The sequence below is a fragment of the Dicentrarchus labrax genome, unplaced genomic scaffold (genome assembly GCF_905237075.1).
Source record: "Dicentrarchus labrax unplaced genomic scaffold, dlabrax2021, whole genome shotgun sequence".
Lineage (NCBI taxonomy): Eukaryota > Metazoa > Chordata > Actinopteri > Moronidae > Dicentrarchus > Dicentrarchus labrax.
In genome coordinates, this window is record NW_026136704.1 from 23558141 (window position 1) to 23578272 (window position 20132).

General features: G+C 38.4%; 1 protein-coding gene across 3 annotated transcripts in view; it reads right to left on the bottom strand.

Moving 5' to 3' along the window:
• Positions 1–13112, bottom strand: part of cadm1b (cell adhesion molecule 1b) — a 132665-nt gene extending 119553 nt beyond the window's left edge. For 2 of the 3 annotated variants that reach the window (XM_051398140.1, XM_051398141.1), the window contains exon 1: positions 12964–13112. In XM_051398140.1, coding sequence (XP_051254100.1) covers positions 12964–13039 — 76 coding nt within the window. In that variant the 5' untranslated portion in view covers positions 13040–13112. The remainder of the gene's footprint in view (positions 1–12963) is intronic. The other variant, XM_051398139.1, reaches the window with a different exon arrangement.
• Positions 13113–20132: the final 7020 nt, after the last annotated feature.

Consider the following 20132-nt stretch of genomic DNA (forward strand, 5'->3'; position numbering starts at 1 on the left):
AATCTGATGCAGGCATGTGGTCCACCCAGAGTGCACATAGGAAACAGGGTGGAATTAGACAGAAGCTATTTTCATACTTTACGAGATGGGATTGTTAGAAGCTGGAAACATTAGGACCAATCAGATCAGCTCGTCTCTCTTTTAAAAGTAGAGCCCTCCCATCATGGCGTACAGTTAGTGCAATATATGAAGAGTTCAGAGGTACTTCTCCCAAGAGGAAGTGCAGGAGTTACAAGTGCAAATATAAAGCAAATAAACTAAACCTGACAAAGGGCATTTTGACAGGCCAGAGGTCAGACATTTACTAGATTTGCTCTTTTAAATAACACTGTACACATTAACTAATAAAAAACTGGAAAAAGGTTGTCTAGTTTTTAAAGTTCATCTTTCTTGTTCGTACTTAAATTATTATTAAGGACCATTCAATTAGATTTGGTTGAATCTACATGCAACTAAGTCCCTATATTGCCAAACTGGGAATGTTTATGGCTGCTTAAACTGACAATTCCAGTAATTATCCTGTTTACAACTTACACATAATGATCCTGTTAATGAGCCTCTGCGCCTCAAGAAAATAAGAGTGTAAAGTTATGCTTTATGTCACGCAACCTCATAAAAATCCAGCCCACAAACTTCACACAAGATAATGGTATAAGGACATACTTCGATGGGAATAAAATGCAGATTCTCCGTGTACCAATAAAACTCTTCTAATCAGGCCTATGAATACATACTGTACCTCCAGTAGGCTACTGCATGATTAATTAAAATATGGACTGGGCCTTTGACTTCTTTAGATGTAGCAAATTCTAGCAGTAGTAGTTTAAGGAGTTAAATTACAATTGTACCAAAAATCTTGATTTGCTGTCGATGGAAACTATTCTCCAAAGTCCTCAAACTTCACACAAGAAAATGGTATATGGACATACTGTACTTCCATTAACTGGACTAACAGCTCTTTTTATGTGTACAACATTGAAGCTTACACGGGGGAAAAAATCCATATTTAATTCATACACAGCATGGGGGAAGAAGCAAAGTTCAGTCTCAGAACACAAAGGTTCAGTATTGAGCTGCGGTGTCCATACATTTCACTAGTTACTGTAAACTCCCTCGTCCAAAAACTGCATCATTATTGTGCTGCAACATCAAGGCACATTAAAAGAAATAAGCCGAAGAGGATAGGTGTTGAACCTTTTTTGTGCTCCGTAGCTCTGTGCTAATGAGTGCTGGCATGTGTTCTGCCTCGGAGGATACAGCAGAATACCAGTTGAAACACAGTTTTAGAGAGGGCGCAGACTTTACAATGACCAATTAAATTTATGTGAGCATCATAAACTGTCAAAACTAAATGAGACCTGATTGCAGAAAAGAGAGCAGAGAACTAAAAGTACCTCTTTGTGAGGAATTAACTTTGGTTGTTCCTGCGACTTGTGTGCTCACTAAACTGTGGATTTCTGTGTGTAAGCTACAATGCCATCCACAAAGGTCCCTCTTTCTCAAGAGCTGTCACTACCCTTGCTAGAAGTGTGCGGAGGTACCACTTGAGGTATCATGGAGCCATCATGTTGCTTGTGCACATCTTATCAACTGTGTTCCTATGAGTTTGTAATGATAATGCTGCTATAGCTTGTAGTCTACGTTCACCACAACAGAGGGCATATACATGAATACAGAAACACATATTGGAGTACATGTAGGAGTTTAGAAGATAGTGCCTTCTTTGGGATAAATGCTTGTAGGTCTTGTTAAATCGTCAGATGTCTTCAGCTGTAACTTAATTTTGGAGTTGGATGGCATCTATGTCTGTTCCTGATTGTGTTAGTTTATCTATCAATAGTTAAAAAATGTTAATAAAAAAGAAGATAATCATAACTAGCAAGAGGTGCACTGTCAGTGGGCGTGGTCTTTCAGAAAAAGCAATAAAACTTCGGAGCAGATTCACAAAGCAGCCTCAAAAATAGTACTCTTTTGAGTATATTTATATATGCAGATATAACTGCTCTTCTATTTTTTCCAGAACTGGTACACTGGTGGAACAAAGAACAAAGGACAGATGAAAGAATTAACTCTGAGTGAAAATCTGACAAGTGGAATCGGCTTATCTTGACAAATGAATAGCATTAATGAAGGTCTGCCGCTGAGATCCATCTATAGTGAGTACTTCCAGCAGTAGAACCATTTTGTACAGAACAAGCTGTCCAATACTTTTAATAGTGAAGTTATAAAGTGCTGTAAAGAAGAAGAACCAAAACAAAACAAACATCAACACATAATGATAAAGAAAAAAACTTGCACTGTTGACTCCATTAAGGCCCATTGCTCATTAAAGGAGACTCAACAAACTTCAACACCCCTATTAGACCCCATTGGGAAAACAGAAAAAGGAAAGAGAAAAAAAAAATCAATTTCTGCATTATGGGAGCCAAAACAAAAGCTAAATACAAATTATTGGTTAAATGAATAAAAATGTTTTAAGGGAAGACATGAAGTTTTCTATTGAATTTCTTTAAATGTTTTGTGATATTTATTGATGCTGTAAATTAGTAAATTAGGCCTATATTCAAAAATACAATAGAAACACAAAAAATATTCTCCATCTACATATCAAACTTTTCTAATCAGGGATATGAATGCATACTGTACCTCCAGTAGGCTGCTGCATGATTAATAAAATTTCTTTTAAAACTTTAACTTGTTTAGATGTTACTGCAAATTCTAGCCGTAGTAGTTTAATGAGTGAAACAAATGTTTAAATTGTACCAAACACACAACAATCTACAGTCTCAAATCTTACATACTAATTTAAATTAATTTGGTGCGTTTTCACTGGAAAAGTGTCAGTATTCATACGAAAAAAACCTTGATTTCTGATGGTGCTGTAGATGGGAACTATTCTCCAAAAATGTCATTCTCAGAGGATAATGAAAACTAACTGTGTGAAACAGCTACAGGAACATCTAAAAAAACAAACAAACTAAACTAAACCAAAAAAAAAATACTGTTACTTTTGTTACTTTTTTGGCTGTCTTCTTATTAAAGTCCCTCTCCACTCAAAACTATGTTTTTCTTCTTGTTCCTATACTTGGATGTTTGAGCTTCACTGTGCAGAATGATGTATGTCATTGAGTTTGACACTAGAAGGATGTTTTCACATGCATCTGCTGAAGTTTCTCTGTGCTCATTGAAAATCTGATTTTAAGTGGCAGGGCCAATAATTTGGAAGTCAATCCTGGTCCAATTTGCAAGTGTGAATGAGAAGTTTGAAGCCACCAGTGCACATACACTGAGAATGGACTTCACAGTGTAGGAGGAGACATCTTGTGTCCAACAGAAAAACTTCAGAAATGAACAAAATTTACATAAGTAATGTGTTTTGAGGTACCAGACATCTTTTTAAGGATTTTAATGTGGAAATTATACTTTCATTATGGAGAAAAAAGACATCAGACATACATTACTGTTCCAATCAGAGCATTTTTGTCTTAATACATGTCTGGAGGGCAACTTTAAGTTTAATTGGCAGTGGCATTTTAAAGTTTGACATCTGACAGCCCAAGTGCTCATCATTATATAATTTCCTTTGCATATAAAACAGTTAAGTATATTGGTTTCTTGCATACTACCTGCATAAACATTACTCTAAGAACATTTAATATGTTGTATGGATTTGGGATACAGCAATAAACTTAAGACGCAATCCATACAATATTTGGGAAATCACCACAGCCACGTACAAAAAGCTCATGTGTCAGTTTTGATAAAAACATACTGCATTAATAAGGAGTATGTTTTGGCAACCTATTATCAATGAATATAGGTTACAGCAAATCACAATGTTCTGTTACGCTAAGCACAGACACAGATTTGATCTGGCAATAGAAAAGCTCCTGTGCTGGAAGCTCCACATCTGAACTGCAGGGCAGTTGATCGTTTGGCAGCTCATGGTTTTACTTTCCTTGTTAGCTACAGACAGACTGCTATTTGGGAGCCAATGGATCAAGCCGATATTTCCTTTCAAATACATTTACCTGTCATCTTAGATGTAAACAATGTGACTTTGAGTTTCCCCCTTCCATTAGCTCTATTGCTTCCCATGTCTCTCCGCAGTGCAATGACTCAAGTATGAGAAGTAATCAATAGGCTTCTGGTTTGGGTGAATGAGTCTTAGTGCTTGGTTTGCACAGTCTTGATCAGCCTGACAATGACAGATTATAGTGCTGTATCTGAGAGTAATTAAGATGGGTCTATTGTCATGCTGATAACTCAAGAGCATGATGCCCGCAAGGCAGGCTGCACCAACCTGTCAGACAACAACAGCTCTCTTCTCTGTAAACAGCATCAAAATGCTCTTATGATTCACCTTGAGAGGAAGTTCAACTGTAAACTGTAAACGATTATCTTTTCTTTTACATTCTTTGCCTTGCTAAAGACTACTACTACTACGAGATCGGCTGAGCATATAAGAATGCACACATTTCCCTGCAGATCTATCTTCCAATGCCATCCACTATATATTAAGTATTTCCTAGAGTAAATGAAGATGTGAAATACTCCCCTTCTAAACCATGCTGCATTCAAGAAACCCTAGAGGAGTTTCTATTTTGCATCAATCCAAAAACAAGCCTGTAATAAATATCTGTGTACTTCTGGGGAATTTAAAATTTTGTAACAGCTGTGCATTGACTTAAAGGACCAGTGTGTAAGATTTAGTGGCATCCAGTGGTGAAGTTGCAGATATATGATGACCTGGGAATGAAAAATGCAAAAGGCTCTACAGCCAGTGTTGCTTTGCCCGTTCTGGGCTACTATAGAAACATGATGTTTCAACATGGCAGACTCCATGAAAGAGTCTGTCTGTAGATAAAAATGGCTCATTCTAAGGTAACGAAAACACAACTTTTCGTATTTTAGGTGATTACACACTTCACTACAACATACCTATGGATATTATAATCCATTTATATCAATAGATCTTCCTACACTGCACTTTTAAAGGGCAAGTTTTGCTTTCTTACCCAGCGTTATAACCAGTAGCTGGCTATCTTAGCTTAGCATAAAGACTGGAAACAGGGGGAAACAGCTAGTCTAGTCGAACTCCAAAAGTAACTTTGTAACTTACTAATGTACAAAAACTGAAGTGAAAGAATGACAATTTCCTATTTTATTTGGGGTTATGTACCATAATATCAAGTCAAGCACACAAACATCTAAATTAGCAGTAGTCCAGAAATAATTAACCAAATCGAAAAGTTTTGGCAATCAATTTATTTATTATTTAATGTTTTGCCATTCTCCAGGTTCAAGCTACTCAATTGTGAAGATTTTAGGATTTTCATTGAGATGGGAATATCTTTGAGCTTTGGACTGTTTTGGTATTCTAAATGATTAATAGTTTAGTTGAAAAAGTAGCATTTCATCAAAACATTTTAAGTAAGGTAGAATATATTTCAGGGCTATTGGCTGAATACATTATATGGGAGTTTCTATTTTTCTGCTCCTTTAGTGTATTTAATGTTGTTTCTTTAAAATGTGTTTGTTCTTTCCAGCTGGCATCCCTGAGTGTATTGTTCAAATAAAATTAGAGAAACATTAGAGTTCAATGGAGGCACTGCTGAAAAGAAACATAGCAACTTGGAAGGACTGGGCTATTCTAATGTTGTCCCCAAGTCTAGCTCTATCCTGCTGTGTAAGGGAATAATATTTCATTCAGTCTGCATAAATGCATTTGCAAACAGCACTCCAACAAAAAAGGGAGGGACTGATTCCAGGGAATGCTGTTAAGAAAGTAAGGTACCTGTTCTAATATCTCACTGCATATAAGCAAGATCTGGTTAAATTATATATTTTTTTACATTTTTACTCTTATCTCAGAGTAAAGTACGGCATCAGCAGCACACTGCCCTTTTATTAGCAGTGTAAGACTTATTGATTAGTGTAGTGTTTGCATTCTTTCGGCTCTCAGTTGTAAGGAGCGCCTGTACTTTTCTCCAGCGGCACTGCATTACTTCCAACTGTGTGCTGCTACTTCCAGATATTCTTTTCAAGCTCATATCTGCCCAAACAAGCCCAGAGAGGAGACACAAATGTGCTGCCTGTCCACTGATGTCTGAGATGCAAGGTGTAGCAAGCTCTCACTGTCAGATTTCCATAAAAGTGAATGACCTGCCATTAAACCACAGTGGACATAGATAGATAGGACTGGTCCAAAAGGGGGGCTGGCCGACGCCCTAAACAGCCCCTCAACTCAATATCTCTGAATGGGACCAAAACAAGAAACTATGTAATGATAAGCCATCTCATTGGTCAAACACTGTGCAGTTGCTGTTTAGAGCACAGGAACCTTTTTCATTCCAATTCGAGCAGTGGATTAGTGGGAGCTCGATAACTGAATTTATTGATTAGAGATTCAGTCTTCGCTCTCAGAAAGAGCCCTTTCTCCTCCGCATTGATCAACAGCTATTTAGTCTTAATGTTGTGAGTTCTGGTCTCATCCACTCTCAAGGTACTCTTTGTTGAATTTCTCTTTAGTTGTGAACTAAAGATGGAATAATTTCTTTAAAATATTGTCTATATACTTTGGAGGGTCCATTATATTTTGAAGAAAGAAAGTAGTTATAATAGAAAATCACTGGACCATCATCACAGCAAGGAATATGATTTGCCTATTTTTAGGCTGTAATTGTAGTTCCCCTTTGGCACAAACAGTGTAATTTTGCACGCTGTAATAATAGAAATATATTATCTAATATTGTTGAGAATCTGATCATTGGTGTCTCACATATTGCATATGACGCATGGATGAGTGAACACATTATGTAGAGCGCCCCTTTGGGCAGATCAGTGTAATTTCTGATCATGTGAGATGCATCCCCAACGTCTGGCAAAATCCAACAAGTGAACAAATGTTGCAGAGCCCTGTTTGGACACATCAATGCCATTTTAAAAGTACTTTAATGTAGTTAGATTTCATGAAAACCTCATACAGGCATGACAGGGCAGATCAATGACACACGGTTATGGTTACAGTATATGAAAATAACATACCAAGCTATTTGAAAATGGAAAAGTGTTCTTGTCATTACAATCAAACTGACAGCTAGAAGCATTAAGTAATAGCCATAGTACCATTATTAACTTTGTATATGACAAAATAGAGGCAGCATATATTTTGTATGAACGAAGTGGCAGCCAAACATGGACATACTTCAAATGCCTGTTATTTACATTATCATAAATAACTTTTAACGGCACAGTAATGTGTTATTATGAATACCACTGCTTTTTATGGAAAGACATGCCCTGCATAGCTTTAAAGCAATAAGATTGGCCAGGTGCCCATGCATGTGCGAACATGTGGTTAATGTTGCAAAAGTGTCTTTTAACCCAACCTTGATTTATTCCTAAACCTAACCAAACTGCGACTGAAAACTGAAGAACATTTAAAAGATAAATAATGCAATAAAATAACAATAGAATTTAATTAAGTCTAAACACAGGGGAGCCAAACCCCAGTCTCTCAAGTTCAGATCCAGTACTTTCTTACAAATACACACTTCAATTTAAATATGTTTTCTGTATGTCACCAGATAAGCACAGGAGCATGCCCAATCCTAGTGCTTGAAGGCTACAAAGGGTGTGTCATGGCAAGAAAAGCACTGTGGCAACTAGGCTAAACAAGCCTGTGAGTGGGCTTTGAGCTAAATGCTAACATCAACATGCTAGATGGAGGATCACCAAAGTTATTTAAATTCATCCTTCAATAAATATCAGTGCAATCCATCCAACAGTATATTTCATTAAAGACTAAAAATGTCAACCTTGTGATGGCAGTGGAGGAAAAGTGAAAGAAGCATCACAGTCATTTGGATTTATCTTCTGGGCGCCAGTTTGCTATCAAGTGTCTTACTGCACATTTACGAAAAGGCTCGGTGAAATCATAATGTGGCAGGAGACCATGCAGCAGTGACAGCACATGGCAGATGGATTTGTCTCTCCAGTCCCTGTACAACTTATTTTAAAATCATCTGGCAATGCAGCACACAAAGTAAAATTTAGGAAAGGTTTTAAAGTATCAAAATTTGAATCTCATCCAGCCTTAGTAAAAACACAATTACTGGCATCTGTGTTGTTATGTGTAAGGGACAGATGAATGGTCAGACGGAGGATGATCTGCAATACCTCCACCATCACTGCTGCACATTGAGGAGGAAGGAGAGGATAGCTTTTAGCCGTTTTTTATTGAACTGGGTTCTCATTTGTTACAAATTTTGTTTGAATGCTACGACGCAGGTTATGGAGGATATCTGCCCAACGGAGTTCTTCATTTAGAAAGTACTGTGCTTTGACGGCTCCGCAGCCTTAATGGTGGCTTGTAATTGCTCCATCACCCATACTAATGTGCACTCTATGCCCCTTTCAAAACAAAAACATTGCATTTCCCTTCTTTTTTCATTGTAGACCTGATTGTCACCGTCTAAGCATCGCAGCCAATAGAGTGAGGTCTCTCAGATCCAGGGAACAGAGAGAACAATGTCATATTCATAAGCGGAAGACATCAGCTCTCCTCCTCATTACCACAGCACAGTCATGAATGGAAGCTTCTGTCCCCACAATCATGAAAGGACCTGTCATCTGTCTGTTTCTTCTAATTGACTGTTTACTACATTTCAACACAGACAGACAGACAGACAGACAGACAGACAGATTTTTGATCGTCCTCAGTTTGTCATTCAGTTTGACACCACAGTGCAAATCCCTTACATATGAATGTCCCTGGTTTGTTTTTCTTTATATAATTACTACATGACTCAAAGACTGCACGTCTACAGCAGAACTCCTGGGACCTTGACAAAACAACTAGATACACTATTTACTTGAAGGTCCCGCTATAAAGTAAGTGGACCAAAACCCTTGAACCCAACACCCGAGGTGATGTTTTTAAGGAGTTATTGGGCTCTTTCAGAGACTGAAAAGAATAGAAAGTCAAGGATAGAAAGATTTTTTTTCCAACATGGAACTCTAACCAACTTCTTTAAAGTGTAAACTGGCTGACTTGCCTCAACCTCAGACTTGAAAGGACGAACCAAAGGGAAATCTGCCTATTCACGCCGAACTACAAGGACCCTCTGCTCTCAGATCCACTGTATGAGCAAGAGTGTGAAGTTTGATCGTGGACGCACATTCACACACTGCCACACTCAGACAGGGTAATAATGGTTTAAATACATCCGATTTACAGGCACAGACCTTGTGCTTCAACACAGATACTTTACAAAGCAACAAAACTCAAGAACAGAAAACAGAGCCTGGAGGTGTGATGTCCTCAGTGAAATGATAACAGCGAGGCCCACATCACTTACGTTGTTACATCTGATACAAGTGGCTAAATTCCTTCCACGCATCAGCTGCCAATTCTCTGCCAGCCCCTCCCTCTCCAACAGTATGATTAGCTTCCACCGCATAAAGTAGTACCATGCATTATCTAGCAATTAGAGTGAGGCTTATTAAGCAGAGTTTAATGTAAATTTAATGAGCAATAAATTCAATTTCTTTAAATAGAAGAGTTTATTATTCTTACAAATGATGTAATGTGGTGATTTCAATGTACAGGCGATGAAATACTTCACAAGCGGGCACATATCAATGGGCCATTAAGTGAGGTATTAAATATATCCTGAAACATGGTCCTGTAAGTGCTATTTTATACAGATGGAGGAGAGAAGACCACTTCAGTGTGCCACAGAGATAATACTGTTGTACTTTGTGTGGTTAGACTGAAACTATCGATCCATTAATTGTGAGGATTTACTGCTTTTCTTTATCATATGTGATAGTAAATTGTTAAAGTCTTGACTGCTGATCAGAAAAAACAAGCAATTTGAAGGCATCATCTCAGCTTTAAATAATGTTTCATTATTTCTGGCCTTCTACTGATCAAATGATTAATCAAGTCATTGAGAACGTAAGTGGTAGATTAATCTGCAATGAAAGTAATCATTAGTTTATTTTCTGTCCTAATCGGTGGTGGAATGCTCTGAGTTTTACTCAAGCGCTGTACTTCCGTCTAATTGTATTGTACAATTTTGAGGATTGGTATTTTACTTTTTACTCCACTACATTTGTTTGACAGCTGCAGTTACAAGTTACCTTGCAGAATACTATGTTACACACAAAATCAATGAGAAAAATGCATTGCACCAGTGCATGTACACTGAGAATGGACTTTACAGTGAAGTAAGAGACATCTTGTGTCCAACAGGAAAACTTTTTTTAAAAATTGCATATTCATAGGTTCTGTTATTTTTAATGAGGTAGAAGGAGTAGATGCCTTTTTTATGGATTTTACTGTGGACAGAACACATATCAGACACACAAGCAGTGATAGTGCACGGTTATGTTGCTACTTATCCCTAAGTTAATAATATTAATAGTTTCACCACCATCTTCAAATGAGCTTATCTTTAACACTTAACAGAAATATACATATTCAGTATGAGCTTACTTCCTGTAGGCCCCAGTATGCACCACTGACACAGAGAGAGCAACACTTGTGTGATAAGTGAGGAAATAAAACACTACCAACCTCCGGACCACACACACTGTAAGCAAACACAAATTGAGGGCAGAGCAGCACACTGCTAGCAGATTTCAGCAGTATCTGTTTCAAAGCCAAAACCGACCATAAGAAGCAAGAGACGGACATTTCCAATTACTCATCGTGTCACGTGCCAACTGGCAACCAAGAGCACCGTAACAACTGTACGTTTCCTTTTGTTTCTCTGAGATCCCGTCCTTCAGCAGCGCCTTGAGGCTTCATGACAGCTCGTATTGATCCACTTCACCATCACTCAGCCCTGACGAATGACTTTAAACTGGCAATAAGTGAGATTATGCAACCTTCTGAAATTCGACCATCTGATATGCTACAACAGGCCGAGCCCCAGGAGACACAGGGAGAGAAATACTGCTAAACAGATTCTTTAATAGTCTCAACGTTTCATAACAGGAGGCTCAGCTGAGGCAGCTCTCTAGCTTTAGGAGACTGTATACTATAAGGACAAGTTTCTCTTATGATGACCAGGATCAGCTGTCTATCTCTCTCTCTCTCTCCTTCTCTTTCTTTAATTAGCCCTCCTTCCCTTATCTTTATAATAAACCGAACACCCATTGTGTAAAGCAGCACCCAGCAAGTGGGACTGTTCTTCTCTCACCAGATATAGAGACAAGGTTCAAATCCACTGATTCTGGATTATTAGCAAAAAATAAAATTGGAGACTGTCAAAAAGCAGACTGTCAGCACTTCACAAAGCAAGAGCTTGGGCCCTTTTTTGCTCCCAGCAGCTGGCACAAAGACAATCAAACAAATGAAAAACCTGAGGTCAGATCAGACCATCTCTGGCATGGGGATTTTACCTGAACCAAGAGACCGCATCAGCTTCCAGATGCTACAACCCTCCTCTGTATTGAGCTTGAGGTTATTGCGCATTCATGATGCATTATTTTATTAGACTGAAAGGTTAATTAACTTAATGTGACAAGAAGGCGCTAGACAATGCTGTAAATGTCATTCAACTGCTATTCAACACAAAGCATAATACATTCAACAACTGTGAAATGAAAGCCTTGTAAGCAGTGAGCTGTAAAAAATAAAAAATAAAATAGAAAAATAACGTATTACTAGTAACTTCCTTTTGGGAGCAGGTTGTCAATCTCACCACACACACACACACACACACACACACACACAGGCTTCGATGAGTTTCTGCAGACCTGTTGATGGCTGATGAAGATACCACTATTGTACAGTAAGTAGCGACTAATGACCCTATCTGAAACTAAAATTAACCCACTGAGAAGTCACTCAAGTAGTATTCAAGTGTAAAACCTGCCATCGCAACTGTTGCTTGCCATTTTAACAACCCGTGGATTGACAGCACAACAACATTTCCATCCTACCAACTGCCTGGGAGGGATTTAAAGCGGCTGCAAACTGACATTTTAACCGCTTCACATGCGTCAGTATTGTCAGAGGATACGTTTTCCAGGAAAAAAAAAAACACTGACGCATGCAACTCTGATGCAACCGCGGAGGAATAACGGGGGGAAATGATCGGACGGGGGGGGACTGCAATGGTCGTGCACGTTTAGGGCGCCCCTGGTTCATGCAGTTGCATGTTTTACAGCCCAACAGCGACATGGCATATTTACATCTCCAGCCTCAGTGACAGGAGGAGAAGTGAAGACTGCGGACTGGAACACACACACACAAACAACACACAAACAACACACACACACACACACACACACACACACACACACACACACTGGCATCTGAGGCTGCAGTTGTGCGGCCAGAGGACACTGTGCGAGACTAGAGCTGCAATGCGTGTTTTTCTCCAAAGCGCACCTGAAGCGCAGACTTGAGAGATTTGAAGACAGTGGGATGAGTTGGGACTGTGATGGTTTATGCGGTATGACTAACGGATACGAGTGCGTGTGAGCCGTGTTCTCTCGTGGCCGGAGAACCGGTCTCATTTGATGATAAAGAGGCAGTGAGCATTGCCTTTAAGTTGCCCTGTAGGTCTAAATACTGTACGACCATTTCACTCCATTATCACTGCTGGTACTTTCGCTCCGCATATGAAATTGTGCAGCACTAACATTACTTTTTATAGCAGTCCTCTGTAGTAGCCTGCAACTCAGGACAACACCCCATCAATCAGCGCTAAAATCACGAGATAAGTAGCCCGGCAGTCTCGAGAAACAGCGTGGATATTTTGGACTCGGAGCATCTGAGCAATAGAAAGTGATGCTGAGATTTAAGGGGAAGCTTGTGCGCATCTAGCGCGCAAACGCACCACAACTTCTCCCCGGTACTCCTCTGGCTTTAGCTGTGGAAGGGGGTAATTCTGCACCACAGACACACACACACACACACACGGGAGACACCAAAAAACTTACCTTTCGGAAGAAACGCCGCTGAAATCACGAAAACAGAGAGAGAAATAGCGAGAGATCCGCTCCCCGTGATCGCCATGTTGGACACCTGCTTGAGACTGGCGGCGCTAAATCACCTAGAGACGGCCATGGGATGAAAATGTAGACACATGAGAGGCGGAGGGAGGGCTCAAGCGGGGAGCCTGCTATCATATTGGGCTGCATTATGTTGCAATGACATATAGGCCCATAAAATAATATAGGAATACTACAGTGATATCCTATCCTAGGAGATTGTTGTTGTTTTTTTAAAATATAACAAAACTGCCTGTGCAGATTGCCACTGAACATCAAAGACACTGTAATTCCCGAAAGGAATATTGAAGGAATATTATAGTGACACCATGGGAAGTGTAAAATACAATGGAGCGCGGTGAGGTAACCATAAACTCACCACAGACACTTTATAGGAATATTATAGTAATTTTCTTTTATGGTTATAGTCTGTTAGTTCATGTGGGTGAGACCAACTTACACTCAGTTGGCTGCTCTGAAGCACAAATAATACTGAGCTAAAGCAGCATTTAGTTTATGTTTATTATACAGTAGTCAGGCCAATAACGGTGTAAGCTGTAGTTTGGTAAACGGAGTGTGTATTCTAGTCTGTTTTAGGGCACTTAAAAGGCTGTAGATACAGAAAGGATGTTTTTTTTTTTTTCTGGAGAAACAATTTATGCTGCTTTTAATGAGTCAAACTGGTGCTCGACCATATACAAACCTCTTTAATTAAAGGGATAATCAGTAAAGTTTCCTGAAACTCCGGTTCTCAAACCATTTTAATGCCTATTCAAAGAGCGCCCCCTTTCCTTTGAATGGCGTATTACATCCTATAATTGTAGCTGACAGTGCTGAAGAGGTGGCATGCTCCTCCAAATTGGTTTAAAAAAAATCCCATCAGAATTTCACATTTTAAAATCACACTGGAAATGAAATACTGGAGGTTATTAACAAGTGTGACCAGTTGAACTCTCTCTTCTTCTCTGTGTGTGTGCTTTATTATACCTCGTAATGTTTCATCCCCCCGAACTTATTCTCACCTGAAGAACTACATTTAGAATATCTTATGGGAATCACAGAGCTACAGAGAACCGTGCATGACAACGTTGAATCTCATTTCCCTTTTTCATTGTGTCAAAACAGCACAAAGGCTGCTAATTGCACAATCTATTCTCTAAGACTGCGTGTCAGTCCTCATTCCATGGATGAGTAGATAGCATTTAGAGCTTCACTCTAATGCTGCAGCCGTCCCTATCACTACAGATTGAATTCCACACATCAAATTTATTTCAGATGTTATTATCTGTGGCAGCTTGCCAGTTCTGCCTGCCACTCACACAATGTCTCCACAAGGTGTTTGCTCCTAACAGCACCGGCCAGGCTGCGTTATTTTCCAACAGCATGGGCATCAGTCTGCACCTGGTGGAGATATGCACAATAAGTTAGCTATGTTTCCACATTTTGTATTTCTGTTTTTTGCATTTGTAACATGGATTTGTAATAATTTGATTTCCAGTACGCCTGATGGTTAATTTTAGTTCTTGTGCACTCATACTCCCAACTTTTTTGTTTTCACTCCCTGGTGATTCACCCCACTATACTGCATGGCATTTCCTTCGCTCGTGAGAATAGATGGGGTTCCTGGGTCTCTCTGAGAAGAGAAGCCCAGCGTCTCTGTCTCCCCAAGCGGGATGAATAATGGATGGGAATGGATCAGATGACTGAACTGCTTCATCTGGATCCTCTGTAGTAATGCCCAGTCATAGATTCCCTGTATTTCTGTGTATGGTAGTGTGTGATTATGTGCACTCCATCTGTGTATTATGTGAGGAATGGCCATGCAGCTTGCAAATGGTTAAGTAGTTTATTTTGGAGATCTCACATATGAGCTAGTCACACACTGAATACTGCTGGTGCCATTTAATAGGGCAGCCATCAGCATTTTCTATTTAAATTAGTAGGGAAACTGGTAATAAAAGATTTTCGCCCAGGCCTCTTTCTCAGTTAATGTTTGATTAGAAATGCAATGGTTTTAAATTAAGATTTCTTTTCCCCCTTGGTATGAAATCAATCAAATTAACGGAAATTGAATTATTTGAGATGGTAATCTATTTAAGCAAACCATTCACCATGAAAATGTTTTCCTCCTGTTGTGGACGGAAGAATAATTGAATCAGACCCTTGTAAGTGACCCCCAATGGCTGAGCAAGAACAAGTCTTACTGAAATGAAATGTAGATTTTCTCATGCTTAGACCACATAAGTGAGCAGGCAGTGGTATGTAAAATTCAATTTTCCTCACATAATATGTACATAGATTCACATGTGTGTGAAATATAACATATAGCAGCAGGATAGAACCGAGGGCAGAATAATAGACTGTAATCATGTGCTCTGAAATTTGTATTTGCAAACCTCTTTCCCCTCCGAATATATATCCCCCCCAAAAAGTCATATTCACATTTTTTTAAACTTATTTTAGCACAACAGCATTTATAAAGTAGAATACTGCAAATTTCCAGCTCTTTCCCCCATATCAAATTATTACAGGAAATGATATTCCAAATATATCACCACAGGTCATCAATTCTTTATGCCCTCGAGGGATGAAACATGTGCACTCAATTGGTTTCCTGCCTCTTTTTTGTCACACTTACACACATGTAAGAACTGCTTGTAAATCATATTTATATATGTATTTGAGAAAGGAAATCTTATATTTGCTAAATGTTGATGCTTTGAAATATTACAACCTATATTTTTTATCATTTAATTGTTTAGTTACACTGAGTTGATGATTTTCCATTAATACAATTTTAATTACTGGGTATTCAGATTGGTTGTTTGTTAAAGAAAGCAAACAGACCTGCACAAAGACATACTGTATTATGTGTTTCAGTATTTTTCAAATGGCATACAGTAATGATCTCCATCACTCTCTGTCTTTTCCCCAACAGAAAACACGTAAATGCTTAATTGTTAGACACATGCAACACATTTTATCAGCCAATGCACACACAGGCAATTTTGCATCTCACCAAACCCACAGACAAACAGCAGGTGATTGTAATAAATCATCGAGTCTCATGGTACGTTACAGAAGCTTAATGGTAATACATTTGTCAGGGTATAGTGAATGTCAAGTTAGCTGGATGGGCCTGAGTGTGCCTTTCTTGTCTCAATGTGTGTGGAAGAGAAATATTGTTTCAGTCCTCCCATTTATATGAGTCTGAACTCTAAAACACTCAGACTAGCACTCTGCATTTTTTGACCACTTCAACCCTTTTCGGAGCTTGAAAGGATGGTATTTACCACTTTCCACCTTTTTATCTGCTTCAAGTGGTCTATCTAACCCAACATACCTTAGGACATCTTTTCTGTCTGATCCAGGCCTACCCAACAGCCTTCACAGTCAGATATGCACCACTGCACCAAGACAAATTCCTCGTATGTGTAAAACCCTAGCTGGCAATAAATCTGATTCTGATTCTGATTCTGAACTCAAGTGCACCAGTCATGTTCTTAATGTGATCATTAGAATTAATTGTTAATTATATGAAAGGTTATGTTGTTAACATATTTTTTTCATACAACTGAACTACCAGAGTAGTAATGCTGAAGCTTGACATTTTAACCATTTATTCATTAGCTAATTATTTCAGCCATTTATCTATTAAAACTGAATAGTTCAACCACTTTTCTATAGTTTTAGGTATTTCAACTTATATCTATTGCATAACACTAACTATGTTTTCATGAGTGTATGATCACCTGAAAATAAGACTTGTTATGTGTTTGTTTCCTTAGAATGACCCGTTTATATCTACAGATGTTGCATGTCGCCTTCCATGAAGTGCACTGTGGGTGGGTGTCATGTTGCCTAATTGCATCCACATTTCCCATACTTGCGTCTTAGTCCCTCCCACCCAGAAGAAGGAAAGAAGGAATAAGGAAATGTCAAATAAGAGACTATGCTGAGCCGTCAGGTTTCTACAGTAGCCCAGAAGGGACAAACACTAGCATTGCCTCTAGATAGGGATTTTTTTCACATGTTTTGCAGCCACCGTAGTTTCTCCTTCCCACTTGTAAAGGGAGATTATCTTTCCCCCTGTCAAACTGCCCAGGGCCATCAGAAAGCTTATAGCCTAGAGAGCTGTATGAAAGTATCCACTGTAGGTTGGATTACAGGCCTGTTTACCCCTGGGTAATACATCATTAATATATAATAATTCTATCATGATTATGAGTTGCAGAGACACAGTCATAATCACAACAGGGATTATGAGCTTTTATCCAACAATTAGGCCTACTAACACATGTTTGAATACAATAGGCTACTTCCTTCGAACTAGCACATAACAAAGAAAAAGAAAAAAAAACAAACCAAAGCTCTATGGTTACAGTCTGGCATAGCAACCGGTGATGTATTGTTAGCTACGCATTACTGGAATTATTAGCACAGCTGGAACACTTGGCTGAAAATACCTACATACAGTAGACTGAACAGCATAATGCAGGGCCAGGATCATTTGCATCAAACTGTCCATGACTATTTCTGCTGGGAGCCGAATGGCTGGGGACTACCTGCTGCTCATGAACAACACCATGCCTATAATTTTCCACATTAGATTGAGAGTGAAATCAGTGATAATACCATAATATCAGTAAAAACGTCATATTAATACACATGGAACCCCCCCTTTATTATTTTAACAATAAAAGCCATGTAAGTGCAATGGAGGCAATGGTGAAAAATAGACAGCATGGTGTTCAAAGCAATAGAACAGACCCTAAACTAACACAGACCAGATTGGGGATATTACAACACTTTACTTCAAATAGCATTAAATTGCATATGGATTAGGACACATTTGCATATTAATTAGGAAGAAAAATCCCATAATTAAGGCTATCTTCTAAAATCCAGATGAATGATGTGACACATACTGTAAATTGGTTTGTGGGACAGCTGTTTTTTTTACAGAGGCCATTTCATTCTGAAGAGCTGCAGTACATGTAGGTTCAAGCCCATGTCGGCAGCAGTCACCCAGAAGTAAATCGCAAAGTCCCAGAGGTGCTGTTCAGGAACTAAACCTGCCCGGAGATTTACGATAAGGAGTCTGACTCTTGATCTGCGTGTGTGAGCGTTAGTTCATCTTGTTCAGCATTTAAATTTCAACAATAAAGCAAAAGTAAGTTAATTATATGCTGTTTTTCACAGTTCAAAATAAACTAAGCCAATACTGAAGGTCTGTGCTGTTCAGTTCCAATGATTACACTGCAAAATACACACCAAAGACCAACTAAGCAAGAATCAAACCTCAGAAAATCCAATAAAATGCTTTAACCTTGACAGTGCATGTAGCAATCATCTGTAATCCTATTGGATACGCAAATTAGTCTCTAAGACTATGCTTTCACAGATCAAAATAATTTCATTTTTCAATTACTGAAATCAAAGAGACAATAATATGGCTTAGGAACATCCAATCACTTCTTAATATTTTTTTTTAAACTGCAAATGTTTTGAAAACAGGAAAGGTTAATGTCTTTCAGCCTGTTCTATCGAACTGGTTTACTAAATAAACAGATACTCGAAGCAGGGTCAAAACTCCTGGTGAGTCAGTTCAAAACAGTTATTCAGTTAAAAAAAACTATAATTTTTCAACGGAGACCGTTTTAATTTCCCATTTAAACAGAAACAATAGGCTTTCAATGTAGTTAACAAGAGAGATCCTATCATGTTATCTGCTCTACTGGCTTGTCGTTGATTTTGTATAGATTTCACTGACTGCTATTGAAGCAATGACTGTTTGACCCCAGATTACATTACAGCTATAATTGAACTCTCAGATCCAGAAAGCCCTCTGGAAGGACTCTCTGCCAAGATTAAAGACAAAGGTGACGAAACATTTGCACTCAAGGACCCTAAACTGAAGATAACATGTCTGACAAGACATTATTACCAATCTCTGTATCCTCAAGTGAAAACGATTTATGCAATTGAGTTTAGCTGAAATGTTGTTGTTTTCTTATGTTTTTTTTTTTACATTTTGCTGTTAAGCCTTATGAAAAAATCTGTATGAGTTTTTATTTCAGCTTTAATTTGATGGTTTAATTAGATAGTTAGGAGCCTGTAAACTGTTAAATGGGCTTTATAGTGTCCTAATTTGCATGTAAATTTCCATTGTTATGATAATACTACACAACAATGTATTGTACTGTCTCTGTCATGATGAGCAGGCCTTTAAGGGAGCCAGAATCATAGGCTCTATTGTACTTGATAGTTTGTGAAATTAGCATAAATCTTTTTGAGAATTTGTTTTTTACATTTTCAATTCATTACACTTTCTGACCAAATCTGACTATTTCCTACTGTTGCACAGTGATTTATTGTGATATAGCCACATATTTCAATGCTTTTCCACTTGTACACAGTCCCTCTTTTAGTTTAAAACCTTACCGGGACAGTAAATTAGCTTCAGATAGATTCCCGATATACATTACAACTGTTGCATTTCCAGTGTAGCCATCCTTATCTGTATTGCACCTGATAAATAAACTAACAAATAAAGAGAAATATGCAATCCAATTCAATAATTCATTCCATCTTATAAGGCTACTGTTATTCACTTTTTAAATCAGTTCCTCTGTGCGGAGGACACACCTCATCGAGCACCAGTCTGGGCATTACAGATTACTTTTCCTCCCCTGTGTTTAAAAAGTTCCCTTATTTAATAAATGAATGGGAACTGCAGTATGAGGGTCTTTATGAAAACAGACAGGATTTCATCAGGTGTGAAAAGCAGTGTTTTAGCCAGGCTTAATTGGGTCTCATATTTGTATTTCTCTCTCTCTCTCTCTCTCTCTCTCTCTCTCTCTCTCTCTCTCTCTCTCTCTCTTTCATTCTGTTGGTGTAAAGGGTACATTAAGCAAGTTTCACTGAGTTAAGTGTAATTAAAAAGTTTTTCAAATTTTCACATTTACCAAAGACCAGTGTCTTGAATGGGCCTTTTTCTTTCTTCTCTATCTACAGTAGAGCTGCTTACCAAAACATAACCAAAGGTGTGTTGAACAATAATGTTGAATATTGTTGGTTGATTGAAGTTTCTGCCACTGGTCAAAATGTAAATCTGA